Source organism: Pistacia vera, unplaced genomic scaffold, assembly GCF_008641045.1.
Source record: "Pistacia vera cultivar Batoury unplaced genomic scaffold, PisVer_v2 Contig23, whole genome shotgun sequence".
NCBI lineage: Eukaryota > Viridiplantae > Streptophyta > Magnoliopsida > Sapindales > Anacardiaceae > Pistacia > Pistacia vera.
The window spans coordinates 842,283-861,474 of record NW_022196035.1 but is presented as its reverse complement, the minus strand read 5'-3'; the positions used below and the strand labels follow the sequence as shown (position 1 = coordinate 861,474).

The 19,192-nt window shown below is 35.5% G+C and overlaps 1 protein-coding gene across 1 annotated transcript; it reads right to left on the bottom strand.

The window, feature by feature from the left end:
* Positions 1–3,992: 3,992 nt before the first annotated feature.
* On the bottom strand, positions 3,993–7,104 carry LOC116131138 (putative calcium-transporting ATPase 13, plasma membrane-type). Its single transcript, XM_031416788.1, has 2 exons — positions 6,929–7,104; positions 3,993–6,829 (listed from the first exon to the last, which is right to left on the bottom strand). Exons 1-2 carry the CDS (start codon positions 7,044–7,046, stop codon positions 3,996–3,998), a joined length of 2,952 nt encoding a protein of 983 aa, XP_031272648.1. The 5' UTR covers positions 7,047–7,104; the 3' UTR covers positions 3,993–3,995.
* Positions 7,105–19,192: the final 12,088 nt, after the last annotated feature.

The following is a 19,192-nucleotide window of genomic DNA, read 5'->3' as shown; positions in this document are numbered from 1 at the left end:
ATATTTTTAATACACTAAAATTTCTTTAATATATTATTATAAAAAAACAAAGAATTATAATTAAATTCTAATCAGATGAAACTTAATTGTTTGTTCTTGTTTTCGGATTTCAAAACATAAAATAAGACTTAAAAGAAAATGTAAAATACAGTTTTCTGTTCTCTCTTTTTTACTAAGCAAGGAATTGATAATATAGCAACAATAAGACAGGTAGAAAAGAGAAAATAGAGTAAAAGTAAAGGGTAATAAGAATATGAAATTTATTTATAGAGTAGCAATAAATATGTTTAATGATATTGCAGTTAGCAAAATAGAGGAAATAACTAGTAAGAATACCTTGTGGTTGCGGTGGTTGCTCAAAAAGAGTACGGAATGAGAATGAGACTTAGGATAATCTTTGGGTTTTTAAGAAATAGTGGGATATTAGTAGGATCAATTGGAAAGCCTTAGAGCTTCAATCATATTTATATAGCCAACGGTCGGCGGCCGTCCGCGCAAGCGTGTATAGAAAGTTCTCGTCCGACGGTGTAACTTCGTCACTAAGGATAAGGATGAATCAAGAATTGACTCATTGTGTAGCTTTAAATATTCAATTACTTTCAGGTAAAGATATAGCTTTAAGTGAATTTCTCAGTTACTTCCTTTTTCCATCACAACTATGTATTCTTTTTATGGGATTTATGAATTAGAGTATCAAGTTTTCAAACTTTTCAATGGGGAGACATAAGTTATAAATCTTTTAATTAAGGGACAAAATACAATTATTTTCTTAGAGTTATATTTAACTTTGTATAAGGGTAAGGATGGAATTAAACAAGTTCAAATTATTATTTTTATATTATAAATATAAAACATAAAAATCTGAAAAAGTATTCGCATTGTTGTCTTTTACAACATAAATAATGAAAATTATGAACTATCAAAATTAAAATTAAAAATCAATAAAAAATAATAAATAAAATAACTTAAAAAAAAAAAAGCTATTACTCTTTATTTTATTTTTAGTTTTCTAATTTCTAAATTTTCTTTTAGCTTTTAATTTTTAATTTCCGATTTTTTTTTCATATTTTCAATTTCCTTAAAATAATTAGTTTTTGTCTTTTTTTATATTCAGTTTTTACAAATTTTAAAAATTTAGAATTTAAGAACTAAATTCACTTAAAAAAAATCAATCATTTTGTTATTTTCGTTAAAATTAACAAAACATAACTATTAAATGTCTCTTAATTGAATGATTTATAATTTCTATCCTTCTCTTGAAGTTGTCTGGAAACTTCGTACCTAAATGGATAATATCACTTTTTGGTTTTAAATAGAATATTCGCTTGACTAAGGACATTTCCTAGAGACTTTTCACTTGATAAGCTTCACAGACAAGTTGACGAATTTGTTCCTCAGATTAGTCGGTATCATCCTTATCTTTTCCTCACCGTGTGCATCCATAAATAGATAAAAATAAAACTTTTTGCAATATGAATAATGTGTTGGAGTTCTCACTACTTTACCATTAATAAGAGGCATTGGGTCCGTTTTATTGGTTTTTTTAAATTATATTCTTCATTAGGTTTGAGTTAGAATTAAAAATTCAGGTTTAAGTCTTTTAAATTAATATATAAATATATTTTTCTTTTATAATGAATAATAACAAATTATAAGAAAATCACTTCATGTAAATTAGATGTAAAACAGTATTACAATAAACATCTCCTTTCTTCTTGCCGTAAAATAGATAAAAAGATAACTTTTGCAATATGAAATGTATATATATTATTTACTATATGATTATTGCCTTTTGTCTCCAACGTGCGAGTGCATGGTGATTCTTTAGAAGCATTTCTTATTTTGTTTGTGAAAAATAGTTGTTCTTGTTCAACTTAGACAAATAATGACTTCTACTGTTGATATCAACTATTCAGTTGTTAAAGTTATTTAACATTGATGTCGAAACAATAAAGAGTAACTGAAACTAACGAGGTCCCGAAAACCTCTATTAACTAAAAAAAAAAAAAAAAAAAAAGAAAGAAAAGAAAATAAGTGATATGATAAACTACAATTATACGAATTAGATATTGGATAAATTGAAAACCCCTAGACATATAATAAGCAAAAACTGCGTTCTTAGGGCTGAAAAACCTTAAATCAATGCTCTGAAACCCTGACCGGATCAGACAGTCCAACGGGTTTCATCAATAATTCCGGTCATTAAGAGTTAAAACCAATATTTTTATTAATCGTTTTTACTGTTATTGGACCGGAGGAATAGGGTCGGACCGTCAGTCCAACGGATTAGATGAAAATCCGGTCCAACATATGTGACTGTTTTAAAAGGTAAAATCCCTGCATTTTTTGCTTCAGCTTGTTTCTTTAATTTTATTGTTTATTCGTCTTTTTCCGGCTTCCAATCCAACTTTGTTCATCTTCTCTTCCACTTTTATTCATCTTCAGTAGATTCGAGCTAGAAAGTGAAAAAAAAAAAAAAAAAGACAAAAGGAGAAGATCTGAAGAAGCAGAAGAAGAAGAAGAAGAAGAAGAAGAAAGAGATGAGGAGAGAGAAAGGAGAAAAAAAAAAGATGAAGAAGAAGATCTGAAAGATGCAGAAGAAGAAAGAGAAGAGGAGGTGAGAAAAGAGAAGAGAATATAGAAGTAAAGAAGAAGAAAGAGAAGAGACAGCGAGAAAGGAGGGCAAAAAAATAGATGAAGAGAGAAGAAGGAAAGGAAAGATGAGGTGACGGTGAGAGGAAGAAAGAAAAGATGAGGTGGCATACTGAAAATATATAATATAAAGAAGAAAGAGAGGACGGAAAGAAAGAGAGAGGAAAAAAAATGAAGGAGAAAGAAGAGAGAGAAGATGAAATGACGCGTGAAAAATTTGTATGTATTTAATGAATCACTGGTCTGACTGATTGGACCGCCTAGAACGGAAACCGGTCACTTGACTGAGTCATTTTCCGGTATGGGTTTTGGAACATTACTTTAAATAACTCTCCCCTCAAAACTAATCCCAAAAGAAAAATCAAACAATCATCACAAAATAATACCAAAACATCCAGAAATCTACTATAACACCCCAATAAACATAAAAATGTCCAAAAATCCCTCTAAACGACTCTGAAAAACTTAAAAATGACAAAATTCATGACAAGTAATGAGTTTTGCTAGTTTGGCCGTTTTAGAGTGCCTTGTCGAAAATCACGGCATTCTGACACCGATGACACTATTCACCCCATGGGCTTTGCATCAAATATCATACACACACGAAGTGGCCATTTTTCTTTTCAATTTTGAATGAAAACAACAATATAATTATTAAGAAGTTGAGTAGCTGTTTTGTTTGCTTGCGAATAATATTGGATTCGGGTTGTGGAGTAATTGCTTTCGTTATATTAATGGGACTATGTTATGTGTTCGACAAAAAAAATTACAATTTTTGTTTCTTTCATACGACAACTCTGGAGGTTGGTTCTTTCTATGGTTTGAGAACCTGAAATTTTCTGAGCACAAATCCAGAAGTATTTGAATTTGAAAATTTCGGTTTCGTAGAAATGTTTGTAACCTGAAAAAGATGAATGTAACTCTTGGGTTTTTCTCTTGGTTTAGTACTTTGAAAATTATAAGATATTTTATATTAGTCTTTACTTATATAATCAGCCTTTTCTTTTAAACGAAACACAACATGGCAAATTGTTATTCTTGTAAGCTAATATAGCACATGGGGACGAAGTCAATAACAAAGATAAACAAAAGAAGGCAACAAAATTTACTATTTGAAATTTCTGATTACCTTTAACTAAGATGACTTAGACGAGATAATACCCAAAAATATAAAAATTACCAACAAAAAAATTCAATTCCAAATACATACATACATATGTATAAAGACATAGTCATTATTCTAAACATATCTGTTAATTATTGAACTACAAAGTGATTGAACTTAAAGAATCCAATGAATGTGGGTTCTTTTTACAAATCAAATAATTGTTATGTCTGGATTTTCAATATCTACTTCTCCACTTGAGATAGCTGAAAAATGGTTTCTCTGGAACAGGTATGCACTTGACAAGCCAACCAATTGGCCAAGATGCAGCTGCGATACTAATACATGCACCCCATTGGCTCCAATTCAGTCTCTCTGTATCTGCAAATTTCTTCAGAAATTCCACCATCAATACTTGGAGAATGATGGTTATTGCAATAATTCCCAAAAACAACTTGTTCTTGTGTATCCCTTTAAAGACATTCTTCTTTTCAAGCTTCCTTGCGTTGAACTCATTGAAGACTTGGCAAAGGACAAATATGTTGAAGATCAAGGTGTCCTTTACCTTCTCATTAACACCAAAGATTGATTGACCTCTGAACTGTAAGGTCAAGAGTATGGCTATCTGATATAAAGCTTGAGCTAGAAGATTTCTCCACATAACATTGGTGATAAGCGGCTTGGTACGACCCACAGGTGGTTTGTCCATGAGCTCGCTCGTTGGCCGCTCTGTAGCCAGCGCCAGGGCGCCTAATGTGTCCATGATCAAATTCACCCACAATAATTGGACTGCTGTTAGAGGTACTTCACCTGCAGAAACCGCTGCTACAAAGTTTATCACAAGAGCAGCAACATTTACCGTAAGCTGGAACTGAATGAATTTCTGGATATTGGTGTAGACACATCTTCCCCATTTCATAACTGTGGCTATTGAACCAAAATTATCATCCATGATGACAATATCTGAACTCTCCTTGGCTACTTCAGTCCCTTGAATTCCCATAGATAGTCCTATATCTGCTTCCTTCAGAGCTGGTGCATCATTTGTGCCATCCCCAGTGACTGCAACCACGTGACCTTTCTGTTTCAAGCACTGCACCATGAGCAGTTTATCAAAAGGAGAGGATCTTGCCATCACACATATTTTGTCAACTTTCTCCAATCTCTGCTCCTGTGTGTAGTTTCTGAACTCTTCTCCTTCCACAACCAATCCATTTTGCGTAAGTATTCCACATTCAGTGGCTATGGCTTTTGCAGTGAAAACATTGTCACCAGTGATCATCTTGATGTTGACACCAGCATGTTGGCAGGCTTCCACAGCTTTCTTTACCCCTGGACGACATGGGTCCTTAATACCCACCACTCCTATTAGGCTCAAGCTGTCTTCATTTAACTTTTTCGCATCATTTGCATCTTCTTGCTCTTCTTCGGAAACGTGTTTATGCGCAAAAGCAATGCATCGAAGGCTTTTGGCTGCCATACCTTCAATAATGTGCTCAAATATTTCCCTTGCACCATTATCCAGATTCTTCATGTTTCCAGAAGCATCATAGTAACTCGAACACTTGGCTAGAATCATCTCAGCTGCTCCTTTCCAATGCACGTTGATTGTGTTGTCTATCTTCTTCCTCATCATAACACCACTCCTTTTCTTTTTTGAATTGAAGGCCTCAACTTGGAGAATCGTACAGCTCTGTTTTATTTTCTCCATCTCCATGTTGAGATCTTGGGTAGCCCAAGAAAGAATTGCTTTTTCAGTGGGACTACCTGAGATTTCAATATCAGATCCTGAAGTAGCCTTGTAGACAGTACCCGTTGTATTCAGAGCAACTCCTTGTTGAATCAATTCAACAACCCAGGGAGAAATTGGAGAAGCAGAACCCTCTTTGATTAGTTCCTGGCCAAGCCAAAACTTGGTCACCTTCATCTGGTTAAGAGTGAGAGTCCCTGTTTTATCAGTACAAATGACGTTTGCCGAGCCCATTGTTTCACAGGCAGAGAGCTTTCTCACCATAGCTTGATCAGCCATCATTCTCTTCATCGAATACGCAAGAGTAAGTGTAACAGCTAATGGAAGACCTTCTGGAATTGCAACTACGACGATTGTAACTGCAGCAGCTACAATCCCCACAACAGCATTCACAATGTTGTCAACCTTTGTTTTGCTTCCAATAAATTCTTGGTTTCCATTCTCGTCTGTTGTGTTTCCTGTGAAGTAGCGAAACATCAAGACTAAAAGAACCAAGAAAGCAACTATCAATCCAACTCTGCCTATTGCGGAAGTTAACTTGTTGAGCCTTGCTTGCAAAGGTGTCTGTTCACCGCTCTCCCGACTCATTTTACTCATCATTTGGCCCCATAGTGTGTTCATACCAACTGATGTGGCTAACATACGAGCATACCCGTCAGCTACTTTTGTGCCGGAAAACAAGAATGGATTATGGCTGCTGTTTACCTCAACATGATCACTCTCCCCTGTCATGCTTGATTCGTCTAATAGTAAGGAATGCCCATCCAAGAACAATCCATCAGCAGGAACTTGGTCTCCAATTTTTAAGCATACAATGTCTCCAACAACAATATCAAGTATTGAGATTTGTTGGCGTCGACCGTTTCTAGCGACTTCAATTTGGATATTGTTGCTCACTTTTGATAGCTTGTCGAATTGTCGGTTTTGTCTGTAATTACTTACAGCTGAAACAGCGATGACAAGAAAGACAGCCACAAAAATGCTTCCACCGTCATACCAACCTTCTTTCGGACCATGCTCTTTTATGCCAAAGGCAAGTGAAAGGACTGCACAGCCTAAAAGAATCAATATTGTAAGATCTTTGAATGCTTCCACCACAAATTGAAAGAAGCTTTTTGATGGCGGTTTCTTATAGGTGTTTGAACCAAATGCCTCATGTCGGCGAGCAATATCTTTTTCGGTGCTACATATTCCTCCTTCAATATCTGTTTTAAGAGCAGAAGCTATGCCGGAAATCCCATCAAACTCGTAAAGTTTGTCTAGATTTTTCTTCTTCACAAGCTCTGTAAGGCTTTTGGGATCAATCTTGAAGTATTGATCATTACTATCAAGTGGAACATTGACAACAGTAAAAGACGGGGAGCGGGAAACTTTATTACTGGTATATTTTGTTTTGGAAAGAGAGAGAAAAGCTCTGGAACAGTAAATTTTGGCAAAAGCTGAGTGCCAATTCCTGTTGGGTTGAGTAAGGTTGGAAGGAGCAGTAAGTAAAAACTCAATGCAACCCACGTTTGCTTGGAGAATGGTAGAGACGGACATTGTGTTTTAACAAGAACAAAAAAAGGACCGAAAATGTTTATGAAACCGACAGGCAATGAGAAATGGTGCTGGGATGAGATGTGGGATTATTACTTCCTAGGATTATATATATAGGGATATTGCAAATGTCCTATTAATAGGTTTAACATTGAATATAAAAATTTGAAGGCAAGTTCAGAGGTTGTTTCATTTTATGATTATGTGTGGGAATTTGCAGGCGAGTTTCTTATTAAATACATGTGAAATAAAGAATAAGTTTAGCCTCTTTTGCAATTCCTTGTTCATAAGGTAATAATTGCCGCGTTGACTTGGTCAATATGGAAGCAGGTCGATTGGATAAGAGATAATACTAATTAAGGTGGGCGTGTATTGTGTTAATGAAGCTTTGTAAAATTGGCGGACAAGTTACAGAATGTGACAATAACTAAATTAATCTCTTCTTTTCCTTTTTCCCTTTAGTTAAAGAGTTAGGTTCGCAAAGATTTGTAGAAGATAGATTTGAGTCATTTGAACGATTTGGTTTAATTTACTTTTTAAATAACATTGTACTTGAAAGAATATCAAAAGTCGAAAATAGACAAAGTTTCTAGAGCTTCCGAAAATAAGGATCACTTTATTACATTGTACTTGAAAGAATACCATAAGACAATGCATAGATGATTAGTAGTTATTACATTTAATTACTGATCATAATTAATTTAAAGATAGAAGAGAGTGAAAAATTTTACAAGTATCACAGATTCATTAGAGAGTGATAATACTCCTGTTGTCTTCTAGATTTTCTTGTTTCCATCCTTGTAGCTTTCAACTTTTCTTTGGCTACAAATGTGAAACCTTACCGCCAACAAATTCCATAGAATTATTTATCTTGTTAAAAAGTCTATGTTCCCAGCCCACCATATATATAGAGATCAGGTTCACATTCTTAATCAGGGAGCTTGAAATTCTGATCAATGTACACACACACACAAGCTTCCCAGTCGAATTTGGAATCTTGGGAAATGAATGTTGTATATATAATATACACGAGACTATTTTGTCCGTTCAACAATTCCTACTCGATAATATATTATGGTTTTTTAATGGGATCTCGTTAATACACAGATATCAATTTTTTTAGAAGTGAACCTACGTCACTATATAGGCATTGTTATACCATTATTATTTTATTTATAAATTATTTTATGTTGGATGACACATTATTTAAGATATACATTTTGGATAAGTTTTAAAAAAGATAGTGTTATTGATTATTATTAAAGAGGTTTTTCTCAAACAACACAACTTACAAATTCTTTTGTCATTAGTGAACCGTTTTAAAATCTATAACATTATAAGTAAATATATTTATCATATTAGCTCTCTATTGTTTATTTTAGCACCAAAAACTTAACAACATAAGATTTTTTGTCATTACCATAATCACAGGAGGATTTCTGTCATTTAATTATATATAAGAGGGATTATTGCTAGCTATAAACCCTTTTTTAAATATTTTTCAGGGTTTTTCTGTTGGGTGGTTCATTGTAGAGTGTTGACCATGATATATCGTTATGGGTGGTTCAAAGCCGGCTCGCGAGCTTGAGTTCCACCATACTGAGAGTAACTTCCACCAAACTAACAACCCCACAACATCACAACCATCACCCATACATACCGAGAGTAACTTCCACCAAACTAAAAACCCCACAACATCACAACCATCACCCATTCCCAGTCCCACCACCTGTAGTAACCGAGCCTATATTAAAACAAATTTCCACACATTTGCAAAACCAACATAAAATTAAATATAAAGTTTCAAACTTCCAATACAAAATAAAAACCCCACAACATCACAACCCATTCCCATATAATTCCCACCACCTGTAGTAATCGAGCCTTACACACCACCCACCACAACCCACCTTTAAACCATCACAACCACAAAGAAAACCTCCATTAATATGCATATGCCGCTGTGGTAGTACATCCACTATGATTGGCAAGAAATCATAAAACAAAATTGTAACCAAGAAAGGAGAGTGAAAGTCTACTACTTCAAGCACTCTCCTCTTTTGTAGAAACCGTAGACTGAAGCACTGGAAATTGTTTTCATGGCTAAATTCGATTGGCTTGAAGCACTTGTGAGTCATGAACAATGTCAATCAATTGGTGTTGGCGACAGCGGCGTCTCCAACGCCAAGAGCTAGTTGATTTTTGGTTTGGGTTTACTGTTTGTCGATTTGGGAAATTAGTTTAAGGTTTTTAATTTCGTGTTTTAGAGCTAATTACATTGGGGGGTTAATTGTCGTTTGCAAATTTTTTAAATTGAATATAACACTTCAGTCCCCCACAGTTTGTAAAACTCACAAAAGGAACCCAACTTATGCGAGCCATCTCAGGCTTGCGAGCCTATTGAGTCGAGCCTCCCTCTGATCGAACTCGGCTCGTTCCATGTGGCAAGCTCGAGCCGAGTCATAAACAAGCTTCAGACAAGTTGAGTCAAGCTAGCTCGCGAGCCGTTTGGTTCGTCTGATAGCCCTAATTATATCTATATATTGAGTAATTTAAAGAAATTTATGAATAACTAATTTGGAATCAAGTCTTATATGTTGAAAATTATTCATAATATATATATATAGTAATTTATATACTATTTCTATATAGTAATTTGTTATTAGAAACTACCTTCCAATGTTACATAGTCAAAACAATTAATTAACTAAAGAGTAAATGACATGTTCCCATCCAAGGTTTGGCGAAATGGCAAGTTTTCACCCCTAGTTTTATAAATTCTAGATTCTCACCTTAAATTTAACATAAAATCATTTAATGTAACGGTCAAAGGGTAAAGTGGTCATTTGTATTATATTAAATAAAAATTTCAAAATAACCCACCACATCTCAAATTTCTCTCACAAGAACCCTCTCTCTAAAACTACTTCTTCTCTTCCACTGCTTATGTCTCCCTCTCTTAGCCACAACCTCCCATTTCTCTCCCTAACCAGCAGCCACACTCCTCTCACCCTCCCTAGCCCACAATCATCGCCATTGGTCATTTTTGGCATTTTCCAGTGCCCATTGTAGCCCTCACCCCTCCCCTCACCCTTCCAAGTCACCTGGCCCTTCGATTAAGATACGTTGACGCGATTTTCACCGAGTTCCAGCCGCTACCATCTTCGCTGGAGCGACATCCCTCGCACAGTCGCACCATGCACACATGCGCACGAGTCCAACGCGTTACTCACCATGCCCCTTTTCTAGATCCGCACTCCCAGCTTCGTGTCTACGCCCAATCCTAGCACTATCTGCATCGTCGTTGCCTTTGCAAATGCACCTTTGCTGCATGCGGTGCATACATGCAATTGAGTGGTTGTTGTGTTGTGGATTTGATTGTTGGTGATGAAGTTTGTTTGGATTGAAAGAAAAATTAGAGGGTTGTGTGGTTTCAATTGAAGAGGGCGTTGGTAAATGAATTTGAGATGTATAGGATTTTCCTGAAATTTTATTAATTTGGCTAGATGATGATACTGGCTAGGTGGCAGTAGTGGCTAGTTGGGGGCAACAGTGGTAGTGGCTAGGCAATTGGAGATGGGGAAAATGTGAAGGTTGAAGAGGAGGGTATTATTGAAATAAATTTGAAAGTAAAATGATTATTTTTCTTATTATATTAATTTAAGGTTAAAGAAGAGGGTGGTTGGAGATAGGGATGGTAATAGCACGCACTTGTATTAGAATCTAAAAATTGCCAACTGTGTTGGTTTCATGAGGTAAATCTGGAATTTATGAAACCAAGAGTAAAAACTTGCGGTTTTGCCAAAACTTGGGTGGGAACATGTCGTTTACTCTTAACTAACAAGAGCTTTTTCTCTCTTCCATAAATATTTGTTCCAACAAAAAGTTGGAGAAGTTTAGCCTTATTGACTCCAGAAGCTCTGGTCCAACCCAATGATCAAAATGGGCTTACACATTAAAGATTAGCTATTCCAGCCCAAACTTTAAGCTAAGCAAGATACAATTTCATGTAGAAATGGAATCAATCATCCCATATCCACAAGTTGACAAACACACCATATCCACAAGTTGACTAACACCAACCAACCTCAATTTATGTCTAAAACTTTAGTAGTTATGTTGATTAGAAGAATAGCAAAAGCAGTTCCCCAGATGGGTGCAATATGCTCTAATCATTTCAACAACTAATCTTTTGTCAATAAAGTGTTAATGGGGGATTTCCACCAACTCTTCTTTCACTCCTTCAAAATTATAAAAAGCTAAAAAAAGTGTCCCAAACTTCAACTTTTGAGCAGGTACACAAGTATAGAGTTCCAAGGAAATGCACAGTTATCATGAGCTTAGCCTTAAAAAAAATTGCTCTTCTTAGCCACCTCACCTCCACATTAAGCTTTAAGACCAAGAAATGTTCAACATTAGACCATTATTGAAGTGGAAGCCTGAAAACGGTGCTATTTTTGGTTTTACATATGCGGTGTTGTTTTGGAGCATGGCTTAGAAAAGATCTTGATCGTCAAAAGCACCCAAATCCAATGGCTAAAAACTACCTACTTGGTCAACAATATTTAAACACAATTTTTTACAGAATTAAAGAGATAGCGAGAGTCTTTGATTGAAATATTTCTCTGTAGTTTTGCTGCTTCTTCTTGATAGATCTTTGTAACTAGAAGGGCTGAGTGGTTAGGACATAATCATTCTTTAAAGGAGTTTGTTCTCTTGTTTAAAAGGTCCAAGGTGAGGTTCTCTAAGGGCTTTAGTTACAGGTTGATCTTGAATCAACGGTATTGTTGTGATCTTATCATTGTGGGTTTGTAATTGACGATTTCTTGAAATAATAGTAGTGCAACGAGCTTCTTCGTTTCCCGAGCTCAACGTGGATGTAACTTATTCAAAAAGATAAGTGAACCATGGTAACTTTTGGTGTTGTGCTTTTGACCTGTGTATGTGTTTGTTTAGTCATATAAGATTGTTCACAACAGTGGTATCAGAGCCAAGAGGCATCAAGATTGAGTGATTTGGTTTGTCACCGATCAATTGAGGGAATTCTGAAATCTAGGGTTCGTCAAGAATTTTGGGGCTTTTCTAAATTGGGTGGTTCCTTAGCATTCTAGGTTCTTAGATTGACGATTCAAGGTGTGAAATCATCAATTTGAGAGGGATCTTAGAGATTTAGGGTTGGTTGAACCTTCCTTGAAGAAATTTGTTTGTAAAAAATTTTTGGGGTTAAGTTTGAGGCTTAGATCAAGACAATCCTTAAACATCACTTGCAAACAACATGACCACCACTCGAATGGAAATCACTCAATACGATGAAAAGATAGACTTCAACAGTTGGAAGAAGAAGATGAGACTCTTCTCTCTCACAACAAGGTGGCCATCGCACTAGAAAAATATGCGAAGAAGTGGCAAGAAGAAAAATTGAAGAGGAAGGAGGAGATCAATGAGGCGGTATACAACCTCATCATAATGAACCTGTCAGACAACGTACTGAGGAAGGTGGATGGGCTAAAAACTCCTTTAGCCCTATGGGGTAAACTTAAAACCTTATATGCATTACAATCGACACCAAATCTTGCTTTCTTAAAGGGTGCTTTATTTTCTTATAAAATGGATAGTACTATATCTATTGAGGATAACCTAGATAAATTTTTAAAGATGACATTAATCTTGAAAGGGCCAGACCAAGAACTAGGTGACACTAGTTTAGCAATGATCTTACTGAATTCCCTAATTGATGAATATCTAGTTGTAAAGAATGCATTGCAATATTCAGGTACTGTACCAAGTGTAGATCTACTAATAACAGGTCTTAAAGCTAGAGAACTAGAACTAAAAACTCAGAAAAGGAATGGCAGTAATATGTTTGTAAAGAGTAAGTTTGAGCCCAACCAATTAGGAAAGAGAAACCAATACAATCAAGGGTCTAGGAATAAGAAAAGGGAGAAAGGAGGTAACAAACCAAAAACAGAGACTAGAAAATGCTTTTTCTGTAACAAAATAGGACACTTGAAGAAAAATTGCTTTGAATGGATCAAGAAACAAAAACATGGAAATACATAAAGCAACCTAGCCTCTAGTAATAACCAAATTGAAGATCTTGAAGTCCTTACAGTGTCTACATTAGACAGTGCTAAGAAGTGGGTCTTAGACTTAAGTTGTTCATTCCATATGAGCCCAAATAAGAACTGGTTCTAGGAGTTTGAACCATATGAAAATGAGACTGTATACATGGGGAACAATCAAGCTTGTAGTGTAAAAGGCACAGTAGTATAAACCTAAGACTGAATGATAGGAAATTGATATAATTGACCAAGGTTAGGTATATCCCAGATTTAAAGAGGAACCTTATCTCTTTAGGGACCTAGATAATGCTAGATGTTCCTATAAGGCTGAAAATGGTTGCTTGTATGTGTATAGAACCAGAATTTAATCCTCAAAGGGAAAAGAGAAATGGTCTTTATATGTTGTGTGGAAAGTTTAACCCTGCTTGTTTTAATTCTGCATTGGTTTCTACTAATCTTGCTGTGACAAAAAAATGGCATCTCAAGTTGGGTCATATGAGTCAGAAAGGTGTGGATATTCCGAAGAAGCAGGGGATGTTTGGTAAAGATAATGTCTCCACCTTAAAATTTTGTGAAAATTGTGTCTTAGGGAAACAACACAGGGTGAATTTCACAAAGGGAATTCACCTTGCCACAAATTGCCTAGAATACCTGCATTCAAACTTGTGGGGACCTAAAAGAGTCAGGTCCCATTGGGGAAATAACTATTTTATGTCTGTAGTTGATGACCATAGTAGAAAAGTTTCGGTTTTTCCCCTAAAAACTAAGGACCAAGCATTAGCCAAATTTAAAGAATGGAAACTATTAGTGAAGAACCAATTAGACAAACGGGTTAAGGCCTTAAGAACAGACAATGGGTTAGAATATTGTAATGCTGAATTTGAAAAATTATGCAGTGAACAAGGTATCCTAAGGCATAGTATAGTTACTAAGACCCCTTAGTAAAATGGGGTTGCTGAGTGTATGAATAGGACCTTATTGGAAAATGTTAGATGTCTATTATTCACATCAGGCTTGCCTAACATCTTCTAGGGGAGAAGCCTTGGCAACAACAGCCTATTTAGTAAACAGAAGTCCATCAACTGCCATTGATTTTAAATGTCCTGAAGAAGTATGGGCATGTAGGAAACCGAACCTGAGTCATCTAAGAGTGTTTGGTTGTGCTGCTTATGCACACACTGTGGGAAGGAAACTAGACCCTAAGTCCACCAAATGCATATTTCTTGGCTACCAAGAAGGTACCAAAGGCTACAGATTGTGGGATAAGGAGTCTCTAGGTGTGAAAATTATTATAAGTAGAGATGTTGTGTTTAATGAAGGGGTATTCCCCTGCAAAGCTACCTCTAATGATCTTGGCCCCACCAATAATTCTGAAATTAACTCTGATCCAATGGATAATACCCAAATTGAGGTGAAGCAAATAGAGTAGCAACTAGAACCTCCATAACCACACTTAGAACCACCACCAGAAGTAGAAACAATCCTTTTTGACTCTGAACAACATGGAGAATGAGCTGCAAAGGAAATCACAGGATCTCAACATGAAGATTTGCAACATTACCAACTTGTAATGTTTAGGACTAGGAGAGAGGTAAGGCCTCCAGCTAGATTTTCATATGCAGATCTTATTTACACTGTATTACTTGCAGGTACAAAAGTTCAAAGATCAGAACCTGACACATATGAAGAAGCCATGAAATGCAAGGATAGAGCCAAGTGGAAAGTTGCAATGGAAGAGGAAATGCACTCCCTTGAGGTAAATAAAACCTGGTCTTTGGTTCCCAAACCAAAAGACCAAAAATTAGTGCAATGTAAATGGTTATTCAAACTGAAAGATGTCATTACAGCCTCTGATTCCCCTAGGTATAAAGCCAGGCTAGTAGCCAAAAGCTTTACCCAAAAGGAGGAAATAGACTTTAATGAAGTCTTTTCTCCTGTAGTGAAATATAAAACCACTAGGCTAATGCTTTCCATTGTTGCCCACCATAACTTAGAAGCAGTTAGATGTAACCACTGCATTCCTTCATGGCAAGCTAGAGGAGGAAATTTATATGTGCTAGCCTATTGGGTTTGTAGATTATAGGGTGCCTAATCATGTATGCCTGTTACAACAATCATTATATGGACTTAAACAATCCCTTAGGCAATGGTACAAGAGATTTGATACCTTTATTGTTAGCTTAGGATTTAAAAGAAGTAGATATGATAGTTGTTTCTACTTTACTTCTAATAATGATTTGCCTATATATCTATTGCTTTATGTTGATGATATGTTGTTGATTAGTAGATCTAAGGCCAAAATACATTATTTAAAGCAAAAACTCAGTTCTGAGTTTGACATGAAGGATCTAGGAATGCTAAGAAGATCCTAGGGATGGTTATCACTAGAGATAGGGAAAACAGTGGGCTAAAAAATAATCAACAACCTTATCTTAATAAATTGGTAACCAAATATGGAATGGCTGAGTCTAAACTGGTCTCTATGCCCCTTGCTAGTCATTTTGTTCTAAGCAAATCTCAATGTCCTAAAACTGAGGGTGAAATGATAAAGATGAGTTCTATCCCATATGCGAATGTAATTGGTGCTATAATGTATGCTATGATAAGCATCAAGCCTGATCTGTCATTTGCCATCTCTATGCTAAGTAGATTTATGTCCAACCCTAGTAGTGAGCATTTCACTGCCTTGAAATGGGTTCTACAATATATTAATAGTTCATTATGTGTTGGCTTAGAATACTATAAAAGGAATGCTTCACTTTCTTGTTGGCTTTTGTAGATTCGGATTTTGCAAATGATAAAGACACCAGAAAATCTACAACGTCATACTATTTTACTCTTGGTGGAAATTGCATCAGGTGGAAATCACAATTACAACTTCTCGTAGCACTCTCTTCGACAGAAGCAGAGTACATAGCAATAGCTGATATGTTTGAGGAGGTTGTTTGGCTTCAAGGGTTGATGACTAAAGCACATCTAGCAGATGGGAAGGTCACAATTTACTCAGATAGTCAGAGTGCTATCCATTTGAGTAAAAATCTGGTATACCATGAGAGAACAAAGCATGTGGATGTTTGTTTTCACTTCGTGAGAGAGTTGGTTACACAAGGGGTGATTGACTTAAAGAAGATTGCCACGGAAGACAATCTAGCTGACATAGGCATAAAAATCATAACTCCAGCCAAGTTCAAGCACTGCTTGAATTTGTTATCAATAAAGTAATATGGAGGGCCTAGAGCTATGATGGAATTGGATTGAGCAAGCTGCACTAATAAGGTGTTTTCAATGCTTCCAAGGTGGAGATTGTTAAAGTGGAAGCCTGAAAACGGTGCTATTTTTGGTTTTACTTATGCAATGTTGTTTTGGAGCATGGCTTAGAAAAGATCATGATCGTCAAAAGCACTCAAATCCAATGGCTGAAAACTGGCTGCGTGGTGAACAATATTTAAACACAATTTTTTGCAGAATTAAAGAGATAGCGAGAGTCTTTGACTGAAATATTTCTCTGTAGTTTTGCTGCTTCTTCTTGATAGATCTTTGTAACTAGGAGGGCTGAGTGGTTAGGATATAATCATTTTTTAGGGGAGTTTGTTCTCTTGTTTAGAGGGTCCAGGGTGAGGTTCTCTAAGGGCTTTAGTTACAGGTTGATCTTGAATCAAGGGTATTGTTGTGATCTTATCATTGTGGGTTTGTAATTGATGATTTCTTGAAATAATAGTAGTGCAGCGAGCTTCTCCGTTTTCGGAGCTCAATGTGGATGTAACTTATCCAAAAGGATAAATGAACCACGGTAACTTTTGGTGTTGTGTTTTTTATCTGTGTATGTGTTTTTTTAGTCATATAGGATTGTTCACAACAACCCACATCTTAAAGTCCCTTATCGAGACCATTATTCCTTCCCCATGAGAGAAGAAGGAATGACAGAAGGTGCAGAGGATGTTTCTTCTCTAAACTGGAGCTTTCCGTTCTTTATAGAGGAAGAGGACACAAAACTTGATCCTCCTGCTGAATTTCAAAAGGTTGAAGTAAAACCACAAAATGAAGCAGATGTTGTAACCATTGACATCAAACCATCTTCTCCATCCACAGATTCGACACCTCTTGAGATACTGCAAGAATCAATTTTGGAGGAGAATCTGCCGCAACAATGCGATCATCAGCTACTGATGCAAGATTCTATCAAAAAAAAGTTAGCATGTTTATTAACTCAGGTGACCAATTAAAATTAATACACCATTGTAAATTTATAACTATTTCTTCTCTAAGCTATACTTATAGAACATAAATGGTTTCCTTTAGACTTAATGAACCCACCTTAATAGACCTCCACATTGGTAACAGAGGAAGAGGGAGGAAAAAATGCAACTTGTGATACAATATCTTCGTCAAATGATCCACCAGAGCCTCAAGAAAGTGTAGACTCAAAATTTGATCAACCTGATTTGACTACAATTCATACTGATCCACCTGTAGAGGATAGCAACATGTCTTCAAAAAAAAATTGAGGATATCCTGCGATCAAATTTGACTTGTTCAATTCTAAGTTTGCGGAGGAGACTAACGCTAACGCACAAGCTTTCCAGTCAAATTTGGAATCTGGGGAAATGAATATTGTATAATACATAGACGATTACTGTTTGGAAAACTGATATATTTTATCTGTTCAATAATTCCTACTGATAATACATTATGGTTTTAGGGGATCTCCTTCTCCACATATATCAATTTTTTATAAAGTAAACATATGTTATGATATAGGATTGCTATAGCATCATTACTTTATTTATAATATTTTTAAATAGGATGACAACGTTATTTAAGTGTAAAATTTTTGATAAATTAAAAAATAGTATTATTGATTAATTTTTAAAGAGGTTTTTTTCAATCTCTTTAAGGTTTAATCAATAATAAATTTTTTAAACCGTTTTTCAAGTATTTTCAGGGTTTTTCTGTTGGGTTGCTCATTGTTGAGCATGATAGAAGATTCTCATTGATATATTGTAAGAGAAAACAAGCTTTAATCCAATGCAAACAGTAGCTTTATCCTATTCAATAATCACTGAAAAAAAAAAATTGAATATAGCAAAAAACTTTCAAAGGGTGCAAGTAAAAAATGAGAGCAATCTTATAGCAGCCCAAATTAGCTACCAGCTAGCCAGCTTAGTTAACAAGAATGCATGGGATAAATGCTATATTAGTTTCACTTAACAAAACTCAACTCAAGATTGAGGTAATTTTAAAAAGACTTGGAAAACATATATTTCTAAAAGCCTCTGCTTCACCCTTAAGCAATCCAAAAAGTAACAAAACTTTTGCGGTTCAAGTAAGCACATTGCATCAGAAATCTTCACGAATGAAACTTAATTTTCCGAGAGAGGTGATATAATTAAATCTCTACAATGAAGTTCAAGAGACACAAAGACAATACTCCAATAACCTTGGTCAGCCACCTTTACGGAAAATGTGGGTGTCATTGTGAAGTTTTATAAAAAACTTCATTAAGAATACCAAAAACAAAGAAAAGAAAATGACTTGACTTGGACTCTTTGCCCCTACAACTAATGTGATAACATTAATACTCCTAATGTTAATTATTGAACTACAAAGTGATTAAACTTAAAGAACCAATGAATGTAGGTTCTTTTTACAATCAAATAATTGTTACCATGTCTGGACTTTCAAGTCTACTTCTTCACTTGAGTAGCTGAAAATGGTTTCTCTGGAGCAGGTATGCACTGACAAGACAACCTATCAGTCAAGATGCAGCTGCGATACTAATACATGCACTCCATTGACCCCAATTCAGTTTCTCTGTATCTGCAAAATTTTCAGACTTCCACCATCAATACTTGAAAAATGATGGTTATTGCGATGATTCCCAAAAACAACTTGTTCTTGTGTATCCTCAAAGATACTCTTCTTTTCAAGCTTCCTTAGGTTGAACTCATTGAAGAATTGGCAAAGGAAAAATATGTTGAAGATCAAGGTGTCCTTTACCTTCTCATAACACAAAAGATGATTGGCCTCTGAAGTGTAAGATCAGAAGGATGGCTATCTGATATAAAGCTGACCTAGAATATTTCTCCA

Bases quoted from the DNA above. Each gene is read 5' to 3' on its own strand.
- LOC116131138 (XM_031416788.1), bottom strand. From the start codon at position 7,046: ATGTCCGTCTCTACCATTCTCCAAGCAAACGTGGGTTGCATTGAGTTT. The intron at 6,830-6,928 runs GTTCCAGAGCTT...CACTTGATAGTA, and splicing joins AGCTTTTGCCAAAATTTACT to ATGATCAATACTTCAAGATT.